This window comes from Panthera pardus, unplaced genomic scaffold (genome assembly GCF_024362965.1).
Source record: "Panthera pardus isolate Hobbes unplaced genomic scaffold, ASM2436296v1 HiC_scaffold_18, whole genome shotgun sequence".
In the NCBI taxonomy this organism is placed as follows: Eukaryota; Metazoa; Chordata; class Mammalia; order Carnivora; family Felidae; genus Panthera; species Panthera pardus.
In genome coordinates this window covers 9,810,709-9,835,500 of record NW_026526743.1, presented here as the reverse complement: position 1 = coordinate 9,835,500, position 24,792 = coordinate 9,810,709, and the positions used below count along the sequence as shown (strand labels likewise).

The window sequence follows — 24,792 nt, the reverse complement described above, 5'->3', positions numbered from 1 at the left end:
TTCTCTGATAGAACGGTGGTAGAACCTGCTTGTGAAATCATGGAATCCCGGTACCTGTATTTCTGAGGGTCACTTTGATAAACATCTGTTTTTCTTAGAGGGGTAGATTTTTAGACTTCCTTTGATTGCCAGGGTCAATATTATTATTATGTCGTTTTGATAATATTTGCATATCGCAAATCTCAGTATAATTTGTATTTAGTTATAAATATGAGACCTGGGACACCTGATGACTCAGTCGGTGGAGCATCCAACTCTTGGTTTCAGCTCAGGTCAGGTTCATGGGTTCAGGCCCCATGTCTGCCTCTGTGCTGGCAGTGTGGAGCCTGCTTGGCAGTCCCTTTCTCTCCCTCTCTCTCTGCCCCTCCCACCCTCTGTCTGTCTGTCTGTCTCTCTCTCTCTCTCAAAATAAAATAAACTTGAAAAAATGAGTCCCATGATTTCTTCTTTTTACTCAAAAAACATGGGACTCACCCATGTTTTCTAATATGAATTGGTGGCATGTTCTCTTTTATATCTCTTTAGATATTCTTGCTGGATTCTGATTCCGTGTATTTCCTCAATTCTCAAATAATGATGCAGCTTAGAAGACAGAAGACTAAGAATGCTCTAGATTTTTGGTGGAAGAACTTCTGAGGGAATCGGGGATGCCTGTGAGACACACACACTCGCTGCCAGTCCCTTAGTTGTCTGACATCAGTATTTACTGCTCCTTCCCTGTGAGCCCCTCTGTGCCATCAGGGATCATGAAAAGTAAGAGCCCCTCCTAAAGCAGACAACAGTCTCTTCGGAGATACTCACAAACTTGTAATTGGATTTGGTAATTAGTCCTGGGAGAAAGTTTTTCAGAAGTATTGTCAGCTATCGAAGGCTGTGCTGTCATTGCCACCACGTGTGAAATGATAATTGCAGTTCTGATGGGAGGTGAGGTCACAGATCACAAAGCCTTATCTCTGGTCTGGCTGCCTCCCTCCCTCACACGGACTGGCTGCTGTGACCTTCACGCTGCGCCCCCATCCTTCAACGTGACGAGTCCAGTGAGTTCTTTCTCTGTCAGACTGAGAGGCAGCGCCTGTAAGGAAGGACGTGTGAGTAAGTGTTCGTGTCTGGAAAGGGATCCTGAGGGTCGGGACAGACCAGGGGAAGAGCTAAAGAGGGAGGTGGAGTAGTTCCTTGGGTGTGAGCTGAGCTTGTCGATAGAGGTGAGGACCCCGGACCCTGTACCCACACCCACGCCTGGTGGTTCCTGGTGCCGTTTAATGAAGTCCTCCCGCAGACTGTTACTGATGAAAATGCCAGTGACAAGGAAGGGTCATTTTGAAGGTGCATAAGGACCATAGTTATGAAAGCCCTCTGCTGTTGACATTACTTTGCAGGAATCATAGGTTGAGTTTTCAGTGTCAGTAGAGGTGTGCCTACAATGCCTTTAGACCTCTAACAGTTTCCAGTTGTCTACAGAAATAGTATATATGAATTAGTTTCTAGAATTTTTGTTGGTTTCTTTTTTTGTAACTCAAGTATATGATGCCCTTACTGGAGATAGTAATTGTGCCTGTACTGAAACCATCTGAGGCCTCCTGGCTATGGGAAGATTCCTTTACTTCTTGAAGTTAGAGAAGCAACATTTAAGGAAATGGTAACTATAATTATGGGTTCCAGAAAACAGCTGTCATGAGTACATGTATCTTGTCTTATTATCTGTGGTTTAATAATATTCTGACATCATCCCCAAGCTCACAACTCATTTCCTTATGATTTCAACATAAACGATACACAAGATTCTGTATTCCCAGATATTCTCTTCTGTCTTTTGTCTTTCACATATGTTGCCTAATATCCAATAGTTTCGCTTATTGTGGGATTTAATGCTTAATCATTTGAACCAAAATTGCTAATAACTTAGTTTCTACCTCACACTGTTTAATTACATATCATATATATTTTTTTGCTTCACAGCTCTGGGAACAGGGTAATATTGTCAGATGGTTTATTGGATTGAGTCCACTGTGTTTTCCTTCCTGGAATGACAGCCAATGAGTCTTTCTGCTGAACTCACATTGAGCAAACCCTTCATTCACCAAACCCAGCTAAGACCTTGCAAAGTTTCTTGTAGGATTAGCCTAGAGAATAATTAAAGAATATGGAAACTTTATGAGCAGGTTTGTCAAGGAGAAGAAAAGTAGCATGAAATGAAATGGAAAAGTGTTTTTCAAAACTAAATACAGGTCTTATTGGAAGATACAGCTGACCTGGATTGTCCGTGGAGCACAGAGTTTCGGGCACTGTTGGCTCCAGCCTGCCATGTTCCAGTCTCCATTCGGCCCCTGACCAGTGTGTGAATTTAGATACGTCCCTTAACTTCTCTGTCTCTGAGTTCTTCTTATCTTTGCAGTGCCTCTGTCATGCAGTGAGGAAAATTTTAAAAATGATTCATATTTACGGCTGTACGGCAGTGACTTGCGCGTTTTAAGTGCCATGTAAGAGTTATTCATTCCATTCTTGGAAGCCCCTTAACAAAACTAAATTGAAGAAATGTATCTCAGAGAGCATATTGGATTTCAGTTGATATGATCAATCTAGTCCACACGACATGATCTGGTGCAGGATCCTCTGAGTCTGAAGACAAATACCAGTCACTGGCAACTGGCCCTAGATTTTTGACAATAGGAGTGGTCTCCTTATCTGAGACTTGTTGGAATCCTGGGCATTTTCTCTTCACTGCTCTCATCTCTCATTTTGTTATATAAGATGCAGGTTGTGCTGCACAGATTTGGTTCTAAAACATCTGGTTACAGTTTTTTCTTGGTCATGCCTTTTATAGGTGTCCCCAAGCCAATGGCAGCCTTTAGGAGAAGGATTTCTTCAGTGACTTTTTTTTTTTAATATTTATTTATTTTTGAGAGAGAGAGAGTGAGACAGAGTGTGAGCAGGGGAGGGCCAGAGAGAGGGAGACACAGAATCAGAAGCAGGCTCCAGGCTCTGAGCTGTTAGCACAGAGCCCGACGCGGGGCTCGAACTCACGGACCACAAGATCATGACCTGAGCTGAAGTCGGATGCCCAACCGACTGAGCCACCCAGGCGCCCCTCTTCAGTGACTTTTGAATGTAGATTTGTTTTCTGTCCTCACAGAGCTGGCAGGGTGTGTCCATTGGCACCAGCTGCTCCTTCTGTGTCTCCAGCCATCACAAGCAGCCCCAGGACCTCCAGGTGGGTGGAAATTAAAGTACAGCCTCCCCAGGATTTGGGGGTTTCCATTTTCCTCTGCTGGTTTCTTTTTTTTTTTTTCTTTCTTTTTTTTCTGTAATTTTTTTAAGGTTTATTCATTTTTTAGAAACAGAGCACGAGTTGGGGAGGGGTAGAGAGAGGGAGACACAGAATCCAAAGTGGGCTCCAGGCTCTGAGCTGTCAGCACAGAGGCCGATACAGGGCTCGAACCCATAAACTGTGAGATCATGACCTGAGCTGAAGTCGGACACTCAACCAGCTGAGCCACCCAGGCGCCCCTGGTTTCTTTATATGCTGGTAAATATCCCTTTCCTGTAGGATTTCCAAATGGGGCAACAAACCCATCACAGAGAACAGAAATTTAGGATTCTGCTCTACTGAATTTTGTGACACATTTGCAGACTCAATATTGTTACTGTTCCCCGAGGCTTCATGTGGGCTCAGATCTGGACCTGTAGATCTGTAAGTTTCTTCCGCATGGACTCCATCAGCAGGTCACACACGATCACAGGACAGCCTTTGGCAGCCACTCACAGATTTGTGTGTGTGTGTTAGGCATTTTCAAAAATGACAGACACTACACAGGTTGTAAGCACAGAGGTCAGTGGAATTCATGACTGAACACACCTCTGTACACAACACCTAGATCAAGAAAAGAATGCTGTAGCTCTTCAGAAACCCTCTTGTGCCACCTGTCACTCCCTCCAAGAATATAATTCTTTTGCATGGATTTATGGGAGTGGAATCTTAGGACATAGGTTTATATCTGCTCTAACATTTAAGAGAGTAGTTCACTTTGCCTGTTTTGTACTTTACATAAATGGAACATAGGGCATGATCTCTTTCATATTGTCATTTTTTCCCCATTCTATCTGATGTTGTGAATTTATCTGTATTGCTGTATATTACTCCCCCCATTCATGGTATAGGACACCATTGTGTAAATATGAGTCAGTTAATTGATTCATTCTGTTAATGAGCTGGTGGGTAGTTTTTAGTTTGGGGCTGTTATGAGTAATGAGTAGTGCTGGCATATAAACCCTGTGACTGGTCTTTCTGATGATAAATGCACAGATTTCTGTTACATGCATTTGCAGGAGTAGAATTGTTGGGACACAGGGTTGTATTTGGACAGCTAAAGTGGATACCGCATCATTTTCCAAATGTGTGTACCAGTTTTAACACCTGCCAGCAGTATCTGAGATTCTTCATTAATCTATATCTTTGCCAGAGCCTCGTTATTTCTGTCATTTCCAGTTTATATTTTTCAGTGCTGTTTGGCATTATATTTAGGTAGTGGTTATATTTTGATTTTCCTGTTTACTAAGGATATTAAATACTTCTACACACGGGGTGCCTGCGTGGCTCAGTTGGTTGAGCATCTGACTTCGGCTCAGGTCGTGATCTCACGGCTTGTGAGTTTGAGCCTTGTGTTGGGGTCTGTGCTGACAGCTCAGAGCCTGGAGCCTGCCTTGGATTCTGTGTCTCCTTCTCTCTCTCTGCCCTTCCCCTGCATGTTCTCTCTCTCTCTCTCAAAAATGAGTAAACATTTAAAAATCTTTAAATACTTTTACATATGTATTATCCACTGAATAACTTCTTTTTAAAATTTCTGTTGGAATGCTTTGCCTATTTATTTTGTTGTGTGGTTTGTAGTAGTTCTTTGTGCTGGTTACACGTTATATCTGGGTGTGTGTGTGTGTGTGTGTGTGTGTGTGTGTGTGTTTTGATGAGAACTACCCTTAATTTTGTCATTTCACCCATATGATTAATGTGTTCTGTGCTATTTAAGAAATATCTTCTTTAAAGTAAGTATTTTCTTATTCTAAGACCATAGAAATATCTTGTTTGGTTTTCTAAAAAAAAAAAAAAAAAAAGTACACTATTTTTCTTTAAAATTCAGATGAGCAATCCACTGAGAGTTTATCTGTTTTATGACATGGGGAGTGATTGAGGGTCCCTCCATCCTCAGGTACAGCTAGTGAATTTTAGCTTTTTCTGAAAATGTTGTATTTGCATTCATTCCCTTTGCCGTCACTTGTCATTGCTTCCCCCAGGCTAACCACGTCATCTTTCATGCTGACTTTTCAGTGAAATATACCAGACATCTATTATTCCCATCTCATGAAGTCTTGGCCATCAAACAGAAGCACATAATGAAAGTCCCTTTTGGTGTCAGAAATCTTCAGTGAGCCTTTTTGCTCAGAAGAATGATTGTTGCCATAATTTAAAAGTAAGGGTGTTGAATGACAGAATGTCCTACAGGGATTTGATAGTGGGAATAATCTTCTTGTCACAGACTGTAGTTGGAATTGTGGGCAATTTCTCTCTTCTCTACCATTACCTGTTCCTTTACCACACTGAGTGCAGGGTGAGGTCCACCCATTTGATTCTCAGGCACCTGACGATAGCCAACTCCTTGGTCATTGTCTCCAAAGGAGTCCCCCACACTGTGGCATCTTTTGGGTTGAAACATTTTTTCAATGAGTTTGGATGCAAACTTCTTTTCTGTGTTCAGAGGGTGGGCAGGGGAATGTCCGTTGGCAGCACCTGCCTCTTGACTGTGTTCCAGACCATTATGATCAGCCCCATGAACTCCTGTTTGAAGGAGTTTAAAGTCAAAGCCCCAAAGTACATTGGCTTCTCCATTTCCCTCTGTTGGATCCAGTTCATGTTTGTAAATTTAGTTTTTCCTCTGTTATATGTGTTTAGCAACCGGAGCATGAAAAACTTCACAAAGAAAGGAGATTTGGGCTACTGTCTTGCTGTAGATCACGAGACAGTCACAGTTTCCGTATATGCAGTGTTGATAGTATTTCCTGAAGCTTCCTTGTGTGGTCTCACAATCGGGGCCAGCAGCTCCATGGTCTTCCTCCTGCACAGACACAAGCAGCGGGTCCAGCACATTCACAGCACTAATGTCACCCCCAGATCCTCTGCTGAGTCCAGAGCCACCCAGAGCATCCTCGTCCTCGTGAGCACCTTTGTGTCTTTCTACTTCCTCTCCTCCGCCTTTCATGTTTGTGTTGCTCTTCTTTGTAATTCCAGCTGGTGGCTGGTGAACACCGCTGCCATGATTTCTGTGTGTTTTCCAACTGTCTGCCCCTTTCTGCTTATGGGCCGGAATTCTGTTATATCCAGACTCTGCTTTGCATGGATAACAAATATAACATTTCCTAATCTTATCAGAAATATGTGAAGTGAATGTTTTTTGCACCATATTTAGTTCTTGATGCATCACCATCAAAAACTGAGTTCAGGAAGTAAAGGAGAAATGCCATGTCTTTCTACATTACACACTAATGCGCACTGGGCTTTCTTCAGCTGGTTGAACTAGGAACCTGCATTTCTGTAGCGGAGGTGAATAAAGCAGCTTGACCTCATAAACTTAATCAAATGGTGTTTACACAAAATTTAATAGACTGGGTCCTAGCTCCTGTGTCAGATTCATAGAGTGGTTGACCAACTGGTTTACATGGGGAAATGTTTTGCCTGGCCATAGTTTTGCCTGGCCATATGTTTTACATGTCCATACTATTGCCTTCTCCAGAATATCGTGTAGTTAAAACAATGCAATATGTAGCCTTTGCAGATTGGATTCTTTCATTTGGCAAGGTGCTTTTAAGGTTCTCCCATGTCTTTTCCTGGCTTGATAGTCCATTTATTTTTAGTGATGAATAATGTGCCATTGTCTAGATATATCACAGCTTTTTTTTTTTTTTTTTTTTTTTTTTTTTTTTTTTTTTTTAACCATTCACCTACTTGGTTACTTCCAAGTTCCAAGTTTGGACAGTTAAGCAGAAGTTCTATAAACATTCATGTGCCGGGTTTTTACATGGAAATAAGTTTTCAGCTCATTTGTATAAATACCAAGGAATGTGATTGCTAGAATGTGATAAGAGTATGTTTAGTTTTGTAAGAAAACATTAAACTGCCTTCCAAAGTGGCTATAATCTTCCCACAAGCAGTGAATGATGGTATTTGTTGTTCGGCATCTTTACTAGCATCCACTGGTGTCAGGATTTTGGATTTTGGCCATTGTATTAGATGTGTGGTGGTAACTCATTGTTTCTCTTTTCAGTTGTCTAATGACATAAGATGCGGAGTGTATTTTCATATGCTTCATTTTCCATCCAGTGTATCTTCTTTGATGAGGGTGTTTATTGCTGTCTTTTTCCCATTTTTAAATGATGTTTTTTGCATTCTTATTGGGCTTTGAGAGTGTTCTTTGTGTATTCCAATACCAGACCTTTTAGAAATGTGCTTTGCGAGTACTTTACCCCAGTCTGTGGCTTTTTTCTCATTCTCTTGACCGTGTTTTTTGCACAACAGAAGTTATTAATTTTAACGAAATCCAAATTATTATTACCTCCGTGGATTGTGCCTTTGGTATTGTATCAAAAAAGTGATGAAACCTAGGTCCTCTAGATTTTTTCCTGTGTCATCTTCTAAGAATTTTATAGTTACACATTTCACATTTACATCTATGATTAATTATGAGTTGAATTTTGTGAAAGGAATAAGGTTTGTGTCTAGATGAATTTTTTTTTGTACATTGATGTCCATTTGCTCCAACACATCTGTTGAAAAGACTACCTTTTCTCCATTGTATTGCTTTTGCTTCTTTGTCAAAGATCAGTTGACCATGTTTGTATGGGTCCATTTTTGAGCTCTCCATTATGTTCCTTTGATCTGTTTGTGTGTCTTGATTACTGTATATTTTTTAAAAAATTTAATGTTTGTTTATTTTTTGAGGGAGACAGAGCACAAGCCGGGGTAGGGGCAGAGAGACGGGGAGACACAGAATCCAAAGCAGGCTCCAGGCTCTGAGCTGTCAACACAGAGCCGGATGCAGGGCTCAGACTCCTGAACTGTGAGATCATGACCTGAGCCGAAGTTGAGCGCTTAACGGTCTGAGCCACCCAGGCACCCCATTGATTACTGTATATTTATAGTAAGCCTTGAAATCAAGTAATATTAGTCCTCTGACTTTGTTCAGCTCCTTCAATATTTTGTTTCCTACTGTGTGTCTTTTGACTATCAATATAAACTTTAGAATCAATTTGTTGATATTCACCAAATAACTTGCTATTTAGTTTGGGATTGCATTGAATCTGTAAGTCAAGTTGGGAAGAATGACACTTTGACCCTATTGAGTCTTTCTGTCCGTGTACATGAAATCTCTCTCCATTTATTTAATTCTTTGATTTTGTTTATCAGCTACCTAGCTTTCTTCCTGTAGATCCTGTACATACTATGTTAGACTTATACCTAAGTATAACTTCCTTTTCTGGTAGTGTAAAGTTACTGTGTTTTTAAATGCGAATTCCACTTGTTCATTGCTGACTTGTGTACTGTCTTAGTCTGAACTGTTATAACAAAGCAACATAGACCAGATGGTACATAAGCAACAGATGCTTCTCACTGTTCTAGAGGCTGGGAAGCCCAAGATCACTGTGATGGCTAATTAGGTGTCTAAGTGAGGGCCCTATTCTTGGCTGCAAAAGACTGTTTTCTTGTTGGATTCTCATATGGTGGAGATTAAGAGCTCTCTGAGGTCCCTTGTATAAGGTCACTTATCTCCTTCATGAGGGTTCCCCTCTAACGCGGTCATTGACTTCCCAGGGGCACCACCTCCACATACCATCCCTGTGGGTTAGAATTCCACCATATGGGATTTAGGTGGATAACACAGCACATTGTATTAACCTTGTGTCCTTCAGTCTTGCTATAATCATTTCTTAGTTCCAAAAGTTTTTTCGTTTTGACTCTGTGGAGTTTCTACATAGACCGTGTGATCTGCAAATAAGACAGTTTTATTTCTTGCTTCATAATGTCTGTCCTACTTCTTTTTCTTACTGCGTTATCTAGGACTTCCAGTACAGTGCTGAACAAGAATGGTGAGAAAAGACATCCTTGCCACTGAATTGTACATTTTAAGAGTGGGTTTCATGGGGGCGCCTGGGTGGCTCAGTCAGTTAAGCATCCAACTCTTGATTTGAGCTCAAATCATGATCTCATGATTGTGAGATCAAGCCCTGCTTTGGGCTACATGCTGGGTGTGGAGCCTGCTTAAGATTCTCTCTCTCTCTCTCTCTCTCTCTCTCTATCTCTATCTATCTATCTATCTATCTATCTATCTATCTATCTATCTATCTCTGCCCCCTCCTTCAAACATGCGAGTCTCCACCCCCCACCCCCAAAAAAGTGGATTTTATGGTAGGACATATGTTATTGAAACAATCAAGTAAAAACATCAAATAGCTTCACGTTGAACTTAGGGGAAAAAAGTCTGATATCCTGACACTATACTATAAGGACTTGAGATGTAAGTTCCAGAGGGTTGCTGGAGGGGTTGTGGGTGGGGGGGATGGGCTATAGATGGGTAAGGGGTATTGAGGAAGACACTTGTTAGAATGAGCACTGGGTGTTATATGTAGGAGATGAATCACTGGATTCTACTCCTGAAATCATTATTGCACTATATGTTAGCTAACATGGATATAAATTAAAAAAATAAAAATAAAAAAAATAAGTTCCAGTATCCATTGCAATAATGTAGGACAGAGAGGATTAGTTTTATGGCAATAATAGAAGAATTGGAAATGATTTTAAGGTAAAATGAACATATTGTGTTCTCCAAATCCTGGTTATTAGTTTTGTAGGGTATCAACAGGTCTCTTAGCTCCACCTTACTAGATTCTAGTTCACAATTTCATACTGTTCTACTTCTTCCACTGAACTAAAAGGTATAAAAGAACTCCTACTCGGGGCACCTAGGTGGCTCAGTTGGTTGAGCGTCCGACTTCGGCTCAGGTCATGATCTCACGGTTCATGGGTTCGAGCCCCGCATCGGGCTCTGTGCTGACAGCTCAGAGCCTGGAGCCTGTTTCGGATTCTGTGTCTCCCTCTCTCTGACCCTCCCCCGTTCATGCTCTGTCTCCCTCTGTCTCAAAAAAAAATAAACGTTAAGAAAAATTAAAAGAACTCTTAATCTTCATATCTATAAAGCACTTACTTTGTATCTCTTATTGTCCTGGATACATTATCGTGTTACACACCTCTTAAAAGAATCTTTAACTCATGCATTTTTTCAAAATTTTCAATGTAATAACACAGAGAAAACATGTAAACTAAATATATATAAAATGGGTTAAGGAAAAATTTCTAAATAAAAAGGAATTTTACCAGAGTTGAAAGACTCATATAATGCTTAATAGTATAATCACAAATTGAGATTTTTATAACCTTTGAAAAACTCTTCTGGTAAGATTATTGAATCATATTAACCGTCTGATAAATACTTGCACACATTAATGATCAAACTAGTGTAAAAGCGACTCGGGCAATTTATCTAAACAGTATTTCAGTATTTCACTTTCAGCAGTTATACTGGGTAAAGGGTCCTATGTGTGTAGCAGGAAAGGATGCATAAGAAGTTATTATTAGTATGAAGAAAATGGGTCTCTCCTAACCAAGCAATCAGGTTTGAGAGTAAACATTCTGTGTTGTATTCTAATCTCACTCCAGTTTTTTGCTTTTTGGTTTTTGGTATTTGACCATGGACAGACAGCTTTTAAGCCTCAGCCCTCTCTCAGTTGCCTTCCCTGTTTTTGGTACAGCTTGAGGTATAATTGATACACACACACACACACACACACACACACACACATTTACTTACTGCACATATTCAATGTATCTCCCTCTTCCCGTCTACTCTACAAGTGGCCAAATTTAGAAGCCCAGGTGCTCCTTTGGTGCCCACAAAAGGTTAAACCACACGCAGGACCCACCGTCTAGTATAAACTCCATAGAAACCTGAAGTGAGTCTCCTCTTGTCTCTCAAGCCATTTTTGTGGCAAATTTGGAAACCTGTCCTGCTCTCCCCAGAAAGTCTCACTGTGCTTTAAACATCTTCACATCCTTTTGGTGATTAGCATTATCAGTCTTGATACCCAAGACTAAATTTCAGATAGGGGTTCATCCCATGTCTGTGGAATATCTAAAAGTGCAAATTAACTATTTTCAAGGGGATCGATATGTGAAATTCCTAGTTGGCCTACAAACAAAGCAAGACTAATGTATCTTCAAGTGTATATGTTCATTCTTAAGGGGAAACTCATGATCAGTGAGTTTTCCAAATTACTCCAGTGAAAGCTCCAAGTAGCAGTTGGGGGGAAACTTTGCGCATATCATATCTCTACTCCTGAAATTTTCTTTTATTTCCTGACACTTCTTACATGCTTAATATATTTTGCCCCAGGGCTGAGCCTGGCTGGCTCAGTCAGTAGAGCATGTGACCCTTGATTTCAGGTTGTTTTGAGTTTGAGCCCCATGTTGGGTGTAGAGATTGTGTGTGTGTGTGTGTGTGTGTATTATCTATTATCCCTATACAGATATATATGTATGTGTGTGTGTGTGTATATACATATATATATATATATACACATACATATATATATATATACATACATATATATATATACACATACATGCGCATATATATATATATATATATATATATATATATATATATTGCTTCATGTAAATCAAGGCCAGTACGAGTCGTGAGTCTCGTGTAGGCACAAACAAGGGCATATGGAAACATCAGGTGCACACTGATGAATTGCACTTCAAATGTTTGGAGTCTAAGGTTGCACTGCTGTGCTGTTTTCATCATAGCCACATAAATATCCAAGAGGCAGAGGGTGGAGGGAGTAACTCAAGTAAATTATGAGTATATATTCATAAAGTTTTATGTTCTTTGATTCCATCAGGGAAGAAAATTGTTGCAGATGCTTTTCAGCCTTGACAGCCTGAAGATGTATTGTTAGTGTTTGTGTTGAAGTACTATAATGAGACAGGATAGACTTGATCTGATAGGGGGAAGAAAATAATTCATTTAGAGCTTTGAAAAAATGATTACATTTTATTAACGAAAACATAACTATGATAGAATTCTGAGTAAAACGGCATCAGTGTAGTGGTTAAACACAAATCCAGTACCTCTACACTGTATTCTGGTTGTTTTGATGAAGTTCTTCTCTCTGATAATTGCTTTTAGCTCCCCAAAATAAGACTAAATTTTCACTTATCTTTGATATACAACCACTATTTTCATTACAGGGAGAGGATGACTATCATTTCTTCTCCATTATTTCTAGCACATAAGCAGTCCCTGCTAACCTATCATGAAAATCTAAGTCTCTCAATCTTAAAGCCTGCTTTTTCATGCTGTCTGGCACAACAGTGGTTTCTGATAATCCAGTGGCCCTCTGTTGTACTGACAAATCTGTAGAAGGGATCCTGAACATACTATTTACATCACTGTTTGACATATATTCTCTGCCCAACCCATTTTCTCATTCAATACCACACAACATTGTATGTTAAAATTCAGTGTTCCTTCAGGATACATGGATGAGAATGATTCTCATTTAATAAAGTAGGCCCTTTTATCATATTGATCTGCTCCCAGAAACCATCATGGTAACACACAAAAAAAAAAACATGTAATGAAAGTAGAACACCAAACTTCAGGTTGAAAGACATCAATAGTAATGTAGGCTTTTTAAGAAACCTCAAATTAAAAACAAAAAAAAGTAGTTTTAAAAGAAATGGTACAGGGGCACCTGGGTGGCTCAGTGGGTTAAGCATTGACTCATGGTTTCAGCTCAGGTCCTGATCTCATGGTTTATGAATTTGAAACCCACACTGGGCTCTGTGCTGACAGCACAGAGACTGCTTGGGATTCTCTCTCCCTCTCTCTCTCAAAATAATAAAAAAAGATGGCACTTAAAAAAAATTTTTTTAATAAATGGTACATCACTACTAAAGATCACCTTGTTCCATTGACACTCATCTCATGAGTCTTAAATGATTTTGACTTTTAATTACTGTGAAGAATTTAACATCTGAGGTTGATTAATCTTGGACTAGACTTAATTCTCCCTAGTATAAATCCTCTGATACATAGTGTATTGTGGAAAATGGTTAAATGATTCTCATTCATTATGTTGCTTTTTTACTCACATTTTTAAAAAGTTTATTTATTTTGAGAGAGAGTGGAGAAGGGGCAGACAGAAGGAGAAAGACAGAGAGAGAGACAGAATCCCAAATAGGTTCTGCACCACCAGCATGGAGCCCAATGCAGGGCTCAAACTCATGAACAAGATCATGACCTGAGCTGAAGTCGGTCACTTAACTGACTGAGCCACCCGAGCACCCCACCATTCATTACATTTCTAAGGTTCCTTTTCAGTATGAATTCTTTGGTGAATCCTGAGGTCAGACCATTGTCGAAAGGCCTTGCCACATTCAATACATTTGTATAGTTTCTCTCCAGTATGCATTCTCTCATGACCCCAGAGGTGCGAACGTTTGATAAAAGCCTTCCCACACACAATACATTTGTGTGGTTTCTCTCCAGGATGTATATTCTGATGTCTTATGAGGCTTGAATACTGCTTAAAGGCTTTGTCACATTCATTACATTTGTAAGGTTTCTCCCCAGTATGAATTCTCTGATGAATTGTAAGGTTTGAATTTTGACTAAAAGCCTTGCCACACACATTACATTTATATGGTTTCTCTCCAGTATGGATTCTTTGATGTCGAGTAAGGCGTGAACACCAGTTAAAGGATTTGCCACACTCATTACATTTGTAAGGTTTCTCTCTTCCATGAATTCTCTGATGATCCCCCAGGCTTGAGCTTTGAATAAAAGCATTACCATGTATACCTGATTCATCATGTTTCTTTTCAGTATGTATTTTCTGATGTCTAGTAAGGTGTACAAGCTGTGTATATGCTTTATCACATTCATTACATTTATAAGGTTTCTCACCAGTATGGTTTTTTTTATGTTTAGTTAGGCTTGAACGCACAGTAAAGGCTTTGCCACATTCATTACATTTGTGAGGTTTCTCACCAGTATGAATTCTCTGATGATCCACAAGACTTGAACTTTGGATAAAAGCCTTACCACATTCATTACATTTGTATGGTTTTTCTCCAGAATGAATTTTCTGATGTTTCACAAGACTTGAAATGTGGATAAAAGCCTTGGCGCACACAGTACATTTGTGTGGCTTCTCTCCAGGATGTACATTCTGATGCTTAGTGAGGTGTGAGCACTGCTTAAAAGCCTTGCCACACTCATTACATTTATAAGGTTTCTCGCCAGTATGGATTCTTCGATGAATCCTGAGGGTAGACCACTGCCTAAAAACCTTGCCACATTCAATACATTTGTATGGTTTCTCTCCAGTATGAATTCTCTTGTGATCCCAAAGATATGAACGTTTGGTAAAACCCTTACCACATTCATTACATTTGTAAGGTTTCTCTCCTGTATGAATTCTCTCATGACGCCAGAGGTCTGAACACTTGATAAAAGCCTTACCACATTCATGACATTTGTGTGGTTTTTCTCCAGTATGAATTCTCCAATGGTTTGTAAGGTGGGAATTTTGATTAAAGACCTTGTCACATATATTACATTTATATGGTTTCTCTCCGGTATGGATTCTCTGATGTCTTGTGAGGTTTGAGAACTGCTTAAAGGCTTTACCACACTCATTACATTTGTATGGTCTCTGCTCAGAATGAATTCTCTGATGACTAGTAAGGACTGAATGATGGCTAAAAGTCTTTCCACATTCGTTACATTTGTATGGTTTTTCTCTAACTTTTGTTTTCTGGTGCTGTGTAAGCAATGAAGGACACATAAAAACCTTTCCATGTTTATTACAAATGTTGGTTTTGACACTAGGAGGCAATCTCTGAAGTGGCAAAATGGAACAAGTTTTGACAGACTTCTCAACTTGATTACATCCACTAATTTTCTCCTCAGTTTGAAATAATTCAGCCAGATGCGACTGGGAGCTTAATGCAATTCTGTTTTCAAAACATTTTGTATACTTGTTTCCTGCATAGATTATATTGGTTTTTATTTTTAACAAATTCTTTATTAATGATTTCCCTTGTTTAAAATATTGATATGTACTTTTTCTTAAAGAAACACTGTGCTTTAAAGGTAAATTAATCCAGGATTTGCTGTCTTGTTTATCTCTTCGACCACTGAGATTTAGGTTATCTGTCACAAGCATTCCTTTTGAATTTCTTTCTTCATATTCGCACTTGCTCTCAAATTCATACGTATTTCCCCAGACTTCCCTGAAGTCAAAATCCTCAAGGCCATGGCTTTCAGGTCTTCCCAAGAGCACTGACTGGTATAATTCTCCATTATTAATGTCTTTCTTTGGTAATAATTCCTTGATCACGAATGTAGCAGAGCTATCTGAAAGATATATAAAAAAAAGTCTTCATATTAACTAGAGTTGCAAGATGGTTGTTAGACTAAAAGTAAAACTTACATTGAAGAAATAAAAACTTCTCAACCAAAGTCTGTAAATGTTTAAGAAGGCAAAGTGAATAGAATCTTTTAATAAAAGATAACATGTATTTCGAATTATATTAAGAGAAACCTACTTTGAAACACCCTATGACCAAATCATTCACATTATGTAAACTTATATAAGTTCTGAAAGAAAGTGTATTCTTTGCCCACCACATCAAAACACACACCAAATGCCAGTAGACAAATAGGTGTGTTGTACTGAAAACATATTATACAAATGCATATTTACAGTATAATTACTATATGCAAATAAATGATGAGGCACAGTTCTACATGAAGTAATGACAATCCATAAAAATATGAATTAGGGACGCCTAGCTGGCTCAGTCGGTAGAGCATGTGACTCATGATCTCGGGGTCATGAGTTTGAGCCCGATGTTGGGTATAGAGATTCCTTAAAAATAAAGTCTTTCAAAAAAAAATGAATAAGATAAATACCTGGAAGTTACAAACTATAAAAGTAAAAATAAAAGTAATAAGTCAAGAATAATTTAATACATCATTGGAATAAGAAAATATTCTTAATATCTACTCTAAAACTGTCTATGCTGTATGCAGAATAGGCATTTTAGAACATTTAACAATTGGTGAATTGCAGTCATATTCCATACTAGATACTGAAACTCCTAATCTGTAGATGACAAGTTAATAAATGAAATTTTTAAATTAAACCAAGATAAATCCAACAGGTAAATAATAAGTAACCACACTTACACACAATTATAGACTGGAATTCTAATGATTTCTCTCTTAATAACAAGGGAAAGGACTTATATTCCAGAAAGAGCACACAATATGAGAATTGGAAAACATGTTGAGAAAAGCTTCCACATATTCATAGCAGTCTAAGTTACACACATGCCCAGTGGCTTCTGAAATATCAGTTTTCAGATAAATAGTATTGTAAATAACTGGGTAAATAGTAAATAGTATTGTAAAGAACTGGGTAAAAGTAACAGCATGAAAATCGTGGAATATTCTAAGTCCATCTCTCTACAAAAACAGCAAGTAAGTTGGCAAAAACTGTCAGAATCAACTTTATCAAAATTCTGGAAACCAAACAAAGATTTATAGCAATCACGTAGGTACTTAAGAAAAAGGCAGCTGATCTCAGTTGGAGAGATTTTAACATTTTAACTTCCCCTGGCCCAATCCCATTCTCTACAGCATAGAGGCAGCCCATGTTCCTGCTATAGGTCCCATGTACTGGGAGTGGCAGAACAGACTTGATTCTCTAAGAATTGTGGGTTTTACTTTGATCTGCTTGGTGGCTCACTGAAAAACTGGCTCAAAAAGTTTTGCCTTTGCCGAATTCAAGAGGTGCTATGCCAGGTGGGGTGGGAGTGGTGTCCATTTGACAAGCATATTTAAAGGCAAGTATACTAGCAGACGGCACACTTGGGGCCAAGAGAAGACACTGTGAAGCCAGGGATGAAGGGCTGGGGAGTAAAATGCTTTGGGGAATAAGGGCTTTGAAAAACAGCTACACGTTCCTAGGAATCTAAGTCGTGCACATTCCCAGGGTGGGGCCAGTGCTCAGAAAACACATGAGGTGACCCTGTGCCTCACCTCCTGCTAACCTTCAGGTCGGCAGAAGCAGGAGGTAAAGGCTAAGACCCCACTGTAAACCGCCAAGCTGAGTTTTGGGTATTCCCAAACAAACGTACAAAGTCTATTTCCAAAGACTAGGAGTTTCTTGCTTTTTGGTTTTTTTGGTTCCAGGTGTTTGATAAGTTATGCGTTTAATCACTAGCTCACCACTAAGCAAACCAGATGTGACAAAGAATACAGACTTTACAAAACTGACTCAGAAAAATGACTAAACAGACAACAGCAACTGCAGTAAACAACAATAAGCAATGCTGAGGTGTGGGTATGGGTGGGGGAGAATGTGACTTCCAGAGTTGTCATAATACTCAAAATGTTTAACTTAACATAATTATAAGGCAGGCAAACCAACAATAATGTATAGCCCATACATAGGAAAAGAAGCAATTTAACAAAGATTGTCCCTGAGGAAGCCCAGACATCAGACTTTGCTAGACAAAGAATTTATGTCACTATTTTGAAAGAACTATGCTTAAATAACTATGAAGAGACCATATGCAAATAACCAAAGGACCCAATGACAGCAATATTTCTCAAAACTGAGAACATCAAGAAAGAGGCAGAAATTATAAAAAGGAACCAGAATCGACATTCTGGAGCTGAAAAGTACAGAAACTAAAATGGAAAAATCCCTAAGGGAGTTTAACACCAAACTGAACAGGCAAATTGAACAAATTAAGTCCACTGAGATTACTCAGTCTCAGCAGAAGAAAAAAGCATGAAGAAAAATGAATGGAACAAGAGACTTGTGGGGCACTTTCAAGTGTACCAACATAGATCATGGGAATCCCAGAAGGAGAGGACACAATGAAATGGGCAGAAAAAATATTTGAAGTAATAAGGCAGAAAAATTCCCAAATTTGGTGAAGTACATAAACCTACAAACATATCCAAGGAGTTCAGCAAGGCCCGAGTGAGATAAACTGAAAGATGCCCACAGTGAAACACTTCATAATCAAGTTGTCAAAAGCCAAAGACACAGAACCCTGAAAGCGGCAAAGGGTAGTTCCTCTGGTAAAAGAGATCGTCAATAAAATTACCCAATGATTTCACACCAGAAACCGTATGGACCAGAAGGCAACGGGATGACATTTTCACAGTGCTAAAGAGAAATAAAGGTCTGTTAAGAATTCTACACACTTCAAACTATCCTTCAAAAATAGAAGAAAACTTAAAACGTTGCCAGAAAAACAAAACAAAACAAAACTGGGGAGTCCCTTGCTGGAAGACCAGTCTAACAAAAAATTAGTAAAGGGAATGCTTGAGGCTAATATGAACGAAGAAACAAAAACGCGAATCCACATCAAGAAATAAGAAACAGTAATAAAGACAGTAGACTGGTGAGTATAAGGTTAGTATTGTGTTTTCAATTTGTCACTCTTTTTCCCTATTGATTAAAACAACAACATCAAACAGTATTTAAAATCTGTGATTTAAATGTGAACCACTGATGGTCACACAATATATATACAGAATTTGTGACAGCAGCAGAGGAGAGAAGGACAGGATTTATAGAAGCAAAGTTTTTAGGGGCGCCTGGGTGGCTCAGTCGGTTAGGCATCTGACTTCAGCTCAGGTCATGATCTTATAGTCTGTGAGTTTGAGCCCTGCATTGGGCTCTGTGGTGACAGTGCAGAGCCTGGAGCCTGCTTCAGATTCTGTGTCTCCCTCTCTCTCTGCCCCTCCCCTGCTCGCGCTCTGTCTCTCTCATAAATAAACACTAAAAAAAAATAAAAAGAAGAAAGTTTTTAGATACAGGCATACCTTGGAGATACTGTGGGCTCAGAGAGCAAAGCGAATCTAATGATTTTTTTGTTTTCCTAGTGTCTGGAGTATCAGAAAAAACAGACTTTAAGTAAAAATTGTTACGAGACAAAGGACAATATATATTTTAAAAAGTATAACTCATTAAGGAATTACAGCAAATACGAACATATACACAAGAGAACCCCAAGATATATGAAACAAATATTTATCGAATTGAAGGGAGAAATAAAAATAGTTGTAGAAGAGTATTTGGAGACTTCCAGACCTCACTTTCAATGATGGAGAGTACAGCCAGACAGAAATTCAGGAAGGACACAGACAATTTTAGCCGAGTATAAACCAGCAAGCACTGACAGACGTATATGGAGCACCCCGCCCATAAGAGCAAAATACATTCTTCCCCACTTGCACGTGGGACATTCTCCAGGACAGACCATATATCAGTCCATGAAGTAAGTCTCAACAAATTGGAAAAGAGTGAAATCATACAAAGTATTTTCTCCAACCACAGAAGAATGAAACTTGACATTAGTAACTGAAGGAAAACTGGAAAGGACGTAAATACATGAAGATCTTTAAACACTTAAAAAATCCCATGGGTCAAAGAAGGTATCACACAGCAAAGTAGAAAATACTTTGAGAGAAAAGTAACAAAAACACATAACATAGCGAAACTTACAGTATAGTGTGGTGTGGACGTGCTTATACTGCTGCTGAGTCAAAGCAGTTTCAGGGCTGGATTGAGAGACCCACCCACCCCCGTGACACACACACTGACGTGGGGCAAAAGCAAAACTGAAGAAAGGGCCTGAAGAGGCAGACAGCTCTGGGCCCACAGATGCTGATGTTTTCCAACACCAGGAGCAGGTCTCCTAAGCACACAGATTGAGGATGATCCTAGAGAAGTCCTGATGCCAGGATTGGGGAGGCTTCAGCTCTGACCCGTGTGGACTGGGAACAAGAATGGAATGAGAAAAGAAAGAAAGAGAATGAGAATGAGAAAAGAATGAGAAAGAGAGAACCCCTTAAAACCAGCCCCCTAGTGCCCTTCATGGTCAAGGAACAAAAGAGATCACAGGGGCATGGACGCCTGGCTGGCTCAGCAAGAGGGCGTGCAACTCTTGATCTTGAGTTTGTAAGATCGAGCCCCACGTTAGGTGGAGAGATTACTTAAAAATAAAATCTTAACATTTATTTATTTTTGAGAGCATGAGCTGGAGAGGGGCAGAGAGAGAGGGGGATACATAATCCGAAGCGGCTCTAGTCTCTGAGCTGTCCGCACGGAGCCCTACGTGGGGCTGGAACCCACAAACCAGGAGATCGCGACCTAGGCCGAAGTCCGACACTTAACCAACTGAACCACTCAGGTGCCCCAAAAATAAAATCTTAAAAAAAAAAAAAAAAAAAGAAGAGGTCATGGGGCACTTAATAGAGTGCTACAGGTCATGGCCAAGATTTTGCCTTGGTCTTTGCATGAGCTGGGGGCTAGGAGGATGCATTTCTACATGTCTGAAGAAGGGAGTGATGAGGGGAAGGGAAGCAAACTTTACCTCTGAGAGCTCACAAGAAAGACACATTTGTTTTCCCACAGAACTCCCCCACTGGCGGAGAGTTCCCCAAACACCATTAATGGTGCGGCCTCCTCTCTGCCCTTCTGAGCTCTTGCCTATGTTCCCACCCGTTTGGTTTTTTCACTGTTTTCACCTTGCTCTCCAGTCTGGGGCTCTTTCCCTTGCTCCAAAATAGAGATATCATTCAAGACAGAAAGAGAGATTCCTGCTTATAAAAAGAAAGGAATGAAAAAAAGGAATGTGATGTGCTGTATCTTTTCCAGAATCCAATTCCAGCCCTTTGTTCAGCTGAGGAGAGAGGATGTTACAGATGTCTAGAAAAACATTCCACAGGCCTCTTCACTCTCTCCTGAATGCTTATGGAATATTTTTAAAACATAGATATCCGGCTCTCTTCCAAGAACTACTGAGTCAGAAGTACACGGATCTAAGTGCATCCAGAATGAGACATTTTTTAAAGTTTGCCATAAGGTTTTGTTCTTCCTCAACTTCTGGAGGCACCACTAATCTGGGGGGGGGGGTGGGCAGACCATCTGACGAAAGGGGGAGTGGAAGGGGATGCCGCCTCATAAAAGTTCTCATTTCAAAATGAACCCAGCCTCAATCTCCATCAAGCAGAGCAAGGGCTCCCAAGAGACTCACTGGGGCAGATCCCGACTTCTGGAGGGACATTTTCCTCGCCCAGGGAGACCAGGTTCCTGTAGTTCTCCAGCATCACGTCCCTGTACAAGGCCCTCTGAGCGGGGTCCAGGCACTCCCACTCCTCCTGAGAGAATTCTATGGCCACGTCCCTGAAGGTCAACTGTTCCTGAAATGAAAAACACATTTCACCACGGATCCTTCGGGGTGAGTTCTCCTGTTCACACAAAATATGAGCGGGAGAGCAGTGTAAGGCCCGATTCAACCAAAGTGAATGTTCTGACATATCATTTTGGGCAAGAACAGGTAACTGTGAGCAATTCTTAGGTCCCTAATTTTGTTTCATTATATTTTTCCATCAGAGGATATCGAATCCACTACATCACTGTAGATTTCCCATTTTTGTGGACAATAAAAAGAACGATATAAATGAAAAATATCCAACACATGGTTGATTATATGGACGCCGTACACCTGACGTTCTCCTAAGTGACAGTTCTACACACCTAGTGGATCTAGAGCACAAGAGGTAACTTCAGGTGTGACAAACTATATGCAAAAATATAAATACATGTTTTCATTTAAAGTCAGACATTTAGCCATTATGGAATGTATACATCAAATGGAGTTTATTCCACTAAAAACAACAAAAAAAGGATTCGGGTTGATGAACTTTACTAATGTACATTAATTGAACTAAATAGAACACAGGTTGGTCACAGCAGATCTTTGAAGAAATATTGGATGATTAAAAATAAAAAAAAAACCCAAAAACAAAAGGGGCGGGGGGCGCCTGGGTGGCTCAGTCAGTTAAGCATCTGACTTCGGCTCAGATCACGGGTCATGATCTCTCGGTTCCTGAGTTCAAGCCCCGCATCTGGTTCTGTGCTGACAGCTCAGAGCCTAGAGCCTGCTTAAGAATCTGGAACTCCCCTCTCTCTGCCCCTCCCCATCTCATGCTCTGTCTCTCTCAAAATATAAATGTTAAAAAAAAATTTTTTTTAAATCATACCAAACAGGACATCGGAAACGTTTTTATTGAGGAAGAACTTTCCACCAAGCATCACAATCCACAGGAAGCACTGGAAGCATTTCCACCAAAGGTGAGGCTGAGGTATGTGGGCCAGCCAGGCTCCTGCCATTCACCGCTGCTCTGGATGCCTAAGCTGGGCCCAGCTGGGGGGAAACACTCATTCCCATTAGAAGTTGCACTGAGGAACCTATTTGCAAGACATTTCCCAACCTATGTGAAGGACATAACAAAGACATGACCAAAAACTGACAAACCTAATTCTTTTTGTTTTTTAATTTTTTTAATGTTTTTTTTTTATTTTTGAGAGAGAGAGAACACGAGCAGTGGAGGGGCAGAGAGAGAGGGAGACATGGAATCTGAGGCAGCCTCCAGGCTCCGAGCTGTCAGCAAAGAGCCCAACGCGGGGCTCAAACTCATGAACCACAAGATCATGACCTGAGCCAAAGGCAGATGCTCAGCTGACTGAGCCACCCAGGCACTCCCAAACCTAATTCTTACTGGAGGTGTGGTCACATAAAGACCTCAGTGATTTAGAAACTCAGAGCAATTCAAATGCAGAAGAAATGTGGGATTTAAAAAAACGAAACAGTGGCCATTGTGCTGAGGAAAAATAATTTTGAAAAGAAAAATTAAGTGGAGAGATTTGCCAAAGAACACATGAACCTATTAATGTGTGTGTTACATGAAACTTTACAATCAATGAAATAACTACAAGATATATACAAAAAGCCAATTTAAGGAGATAATTTTAAGAAAAGAGTACTAAATGGAACATAATACCTTGAGATCATGCTAGCTCAGATCTGCCTAAGAAAGATCAGAAAGTAGAGGGCAAGAAGGAAAGATTTACATTTCACTGCAAAACACTGATGAAGACACAAGGCTGTGTGTAAAGAAGCCATAAAACAGCCCTTAAAAATATATCAAAGGAGAACAGCAAAGTATGAAAATCCAGGTTTTATTCCCACAAAACTAATGAAAGTTACAAGTAGGTGGAAAATGGAAATACAACGGATTGTCAATTTCTCCCCAATTTTCAAACACAAAGAGATTACAGTACCAATGTTGCTTACATCAGGGGGGAAATCTCACGTGTTGTTGTGGGATGGGGTACTTCGTAGCTTTAGGAGACCATATCGGACAGAATCTATCCTAATGTGAAATGCACTGTCCTTAACCCAGTAATCACACGTTGAGTTGTCCGACCCAGAGAAATCCTGAGACATCTGCAGAGAGGCCGGCCTACTCCTACACAGCCACCATGGCATTCTTTACATCAGCGAAAAATGGCAAAGGTCCCCGTGTGTCCCCATTAAGAAAATGATCCAATGAGGCTCTAAATGAGCAAGCTGTGTCTGATTGTGTTGATTAACATGAAAAGAGTGTCTAGACGTGCTATGTAAATTTTTCTAATTTGCATAATAAAATGTTACGACAAACTTCATCGAGATTTCCTAAAATTTTATACCAGTGTTAAATGCATTTGTATCAGGTTTGAACTGACTCCTGCCACAGAACTGACAACATCGGTTCCCTGTGGAGACATGAAGGGTGGGGATGTGACAGGGAAGGGCATCCCCTTCTGACTACATCTTGGTGCCTAAGTTGCTTCTTGGTCTGGAGCTTATTCAATCAACCAATCAATACATGTCACTCACTCATGTGATGTCTAAGGTCAATGAGATATAATACTTAAAAATAATGGTGGAACCAGATGGCTACAGCCCCTCTGATGGTGAAGATAAAGCTCTATGCTCCAGATCTGGGCTAAATTAACACCATTTTCATCTAAAACATCCGCCTCACAAGAGCTGCTATAGGAACGCCATGGTCTCTGTGGGACAGATGTGCTGAGAATGATTTTTTTAAAACCTTTACCATTGATTAGGTTGACTCCACACTGTAAAACCAACTATGGAATAAAACATCCACTATCACGGATGCTGATTTCTGAACTTGATTCTAAATTAGTAGTTTGGAACCATAAACACCATGGTGCACTTGTTTAGCTCTGAATGCTTACAAGGTCAGGCAGAGCTGCTTTCTTCTTACCACTCTTCTTTTCCAGAATCTTCCAACTCTTCCTACACATGAATCCAGGACTTCCACACACGGCTTCTTTTATCCTGGTCAACAGAGAGCCTACTATGTGTCCAGAGGCAGCCCCTAAACACCCCCTGCAGCCCAGCCACACTGACACCACCCGTCTCCACTCGCCTGCTGCGAAGCCCCTCAGGATGTGCCCAGTGCAGCCCCCTCACAGGCTCCGATCCCTGGGTCACGATGAGCTGGAATCTAAGTGCAGAGGAGAGGGACGGGGGTGGGAAGGCCTGGGGGAGTGTGGACAAACACTTCAGACTCAGACAAGGTTAGCAAGTTCAAGAAGGGCCTTGCAGGAATGAGAGACAGGAAATCGACCCAGGATATGACTTCACCTGACAGACGGCCATTCCCGACTCCTTTCCTTTGCTCTTCCTCCCTTTCCAGGATTCTTCCTCAGGCAGGATCAGGCTTGGGAATTCAATCC

The 24,792-nt window shown here is 40.2% G+C and overlaps 2 protein-coding genes and 1 long non-coding RNA gene across 5 annotated transcripts; 2 read left to right on the top strand and 1 right to left on the bottom strand.

Moving 5' to 3' along the window:
* The first annotated feature begins 906 nt into the window (after nucleotides 1-906).
* LOC109252934 (uncharacterized) lies at nucleotides 907-23,709 on the top strand. 3 transcript variants are annotated; one of them, XR_008423430.1, is made up of 3 exons: nucleotides 907-3,208; nucleotides 21,595-21,761; nucleotides 22,252-23,709. It is a non-coding gene; the product is annotated as an uncharacterized LOC109252934 (long non-coding RNA). The 3 variants fall into 3 exon arrangements; XR_008423431.1 differs by having other exon boundaries at nucleotides 21,595-21,771; XR_002074177.2 differs by having other exon boundaries at nucleotides 21,595-23,709.
* Nucleotides 4,061-6,717, top strand: LOC109252927 (vomeronasal type-1 receptor 4). Its single transcript, XM_019425414.2, has one exon. It carries the CDS (start codon nucleotides 5,481-5,483, stop codon nucleotides 6,423-6,425), a length of 945 nt encoding a protein of 314 aa, XP_019280959.2. The 5' UTR covers nucleotides 4,061-5,480; the 3' UTR covers nucleotides 6,426-6,717.
* Nucleotides 12,128-21,601, bottom strand: LOC109252907 (zinc finger protein 677-like). Its single transcript, XM_019425371.2, has 2 exons — nucleotides 21,236-21,601; nucleotides 12,128-15,527 (listed from the first exon to the last, which is right to left on the bottom strand). The coding sequence occupies exons 1-2, from the start codon at nucleotides 21,516-21,518 to the stop codon at nucleotides 13,471-13,473; spliced, it is 2,340 nt and encodes a 779-aa protein (XP_019280916.2). The 5' UTR covers nucleotides 21,519-21,601; the 3' UTR covers nucleotides 12,128-13,470.
* Nucleotides 23,710-24,792: the final 1,083 nt, after the last annotated feature.

What these genes read in the sequence shown, in the direction of transcription:
- LOC109252927 (XM_019425414.2), top strand. Translation starts at nt 5,481, where the DNA reads ATGTCCTACAGGGATTTGATAGTGGGAATAATCTTCTTGTCACAGACT.
- LOC109252907 (XM_019425371.2), bottom strand. Translation starts at nt 21,518, where the DNA reads ATGTCAGAACATTCACTTTGGTTGAATCGGGCCTTACACTGCTCTCCC. An exon ending in AGAAGTCGGGATCTGCCCCA is followed by an intron (nt 15,528 to 21,235) that starts GTGAGTCTCTTG and finishes TATATCTTTCAG; the next exon opens with ATAGCTCTGCTACATTCGTG.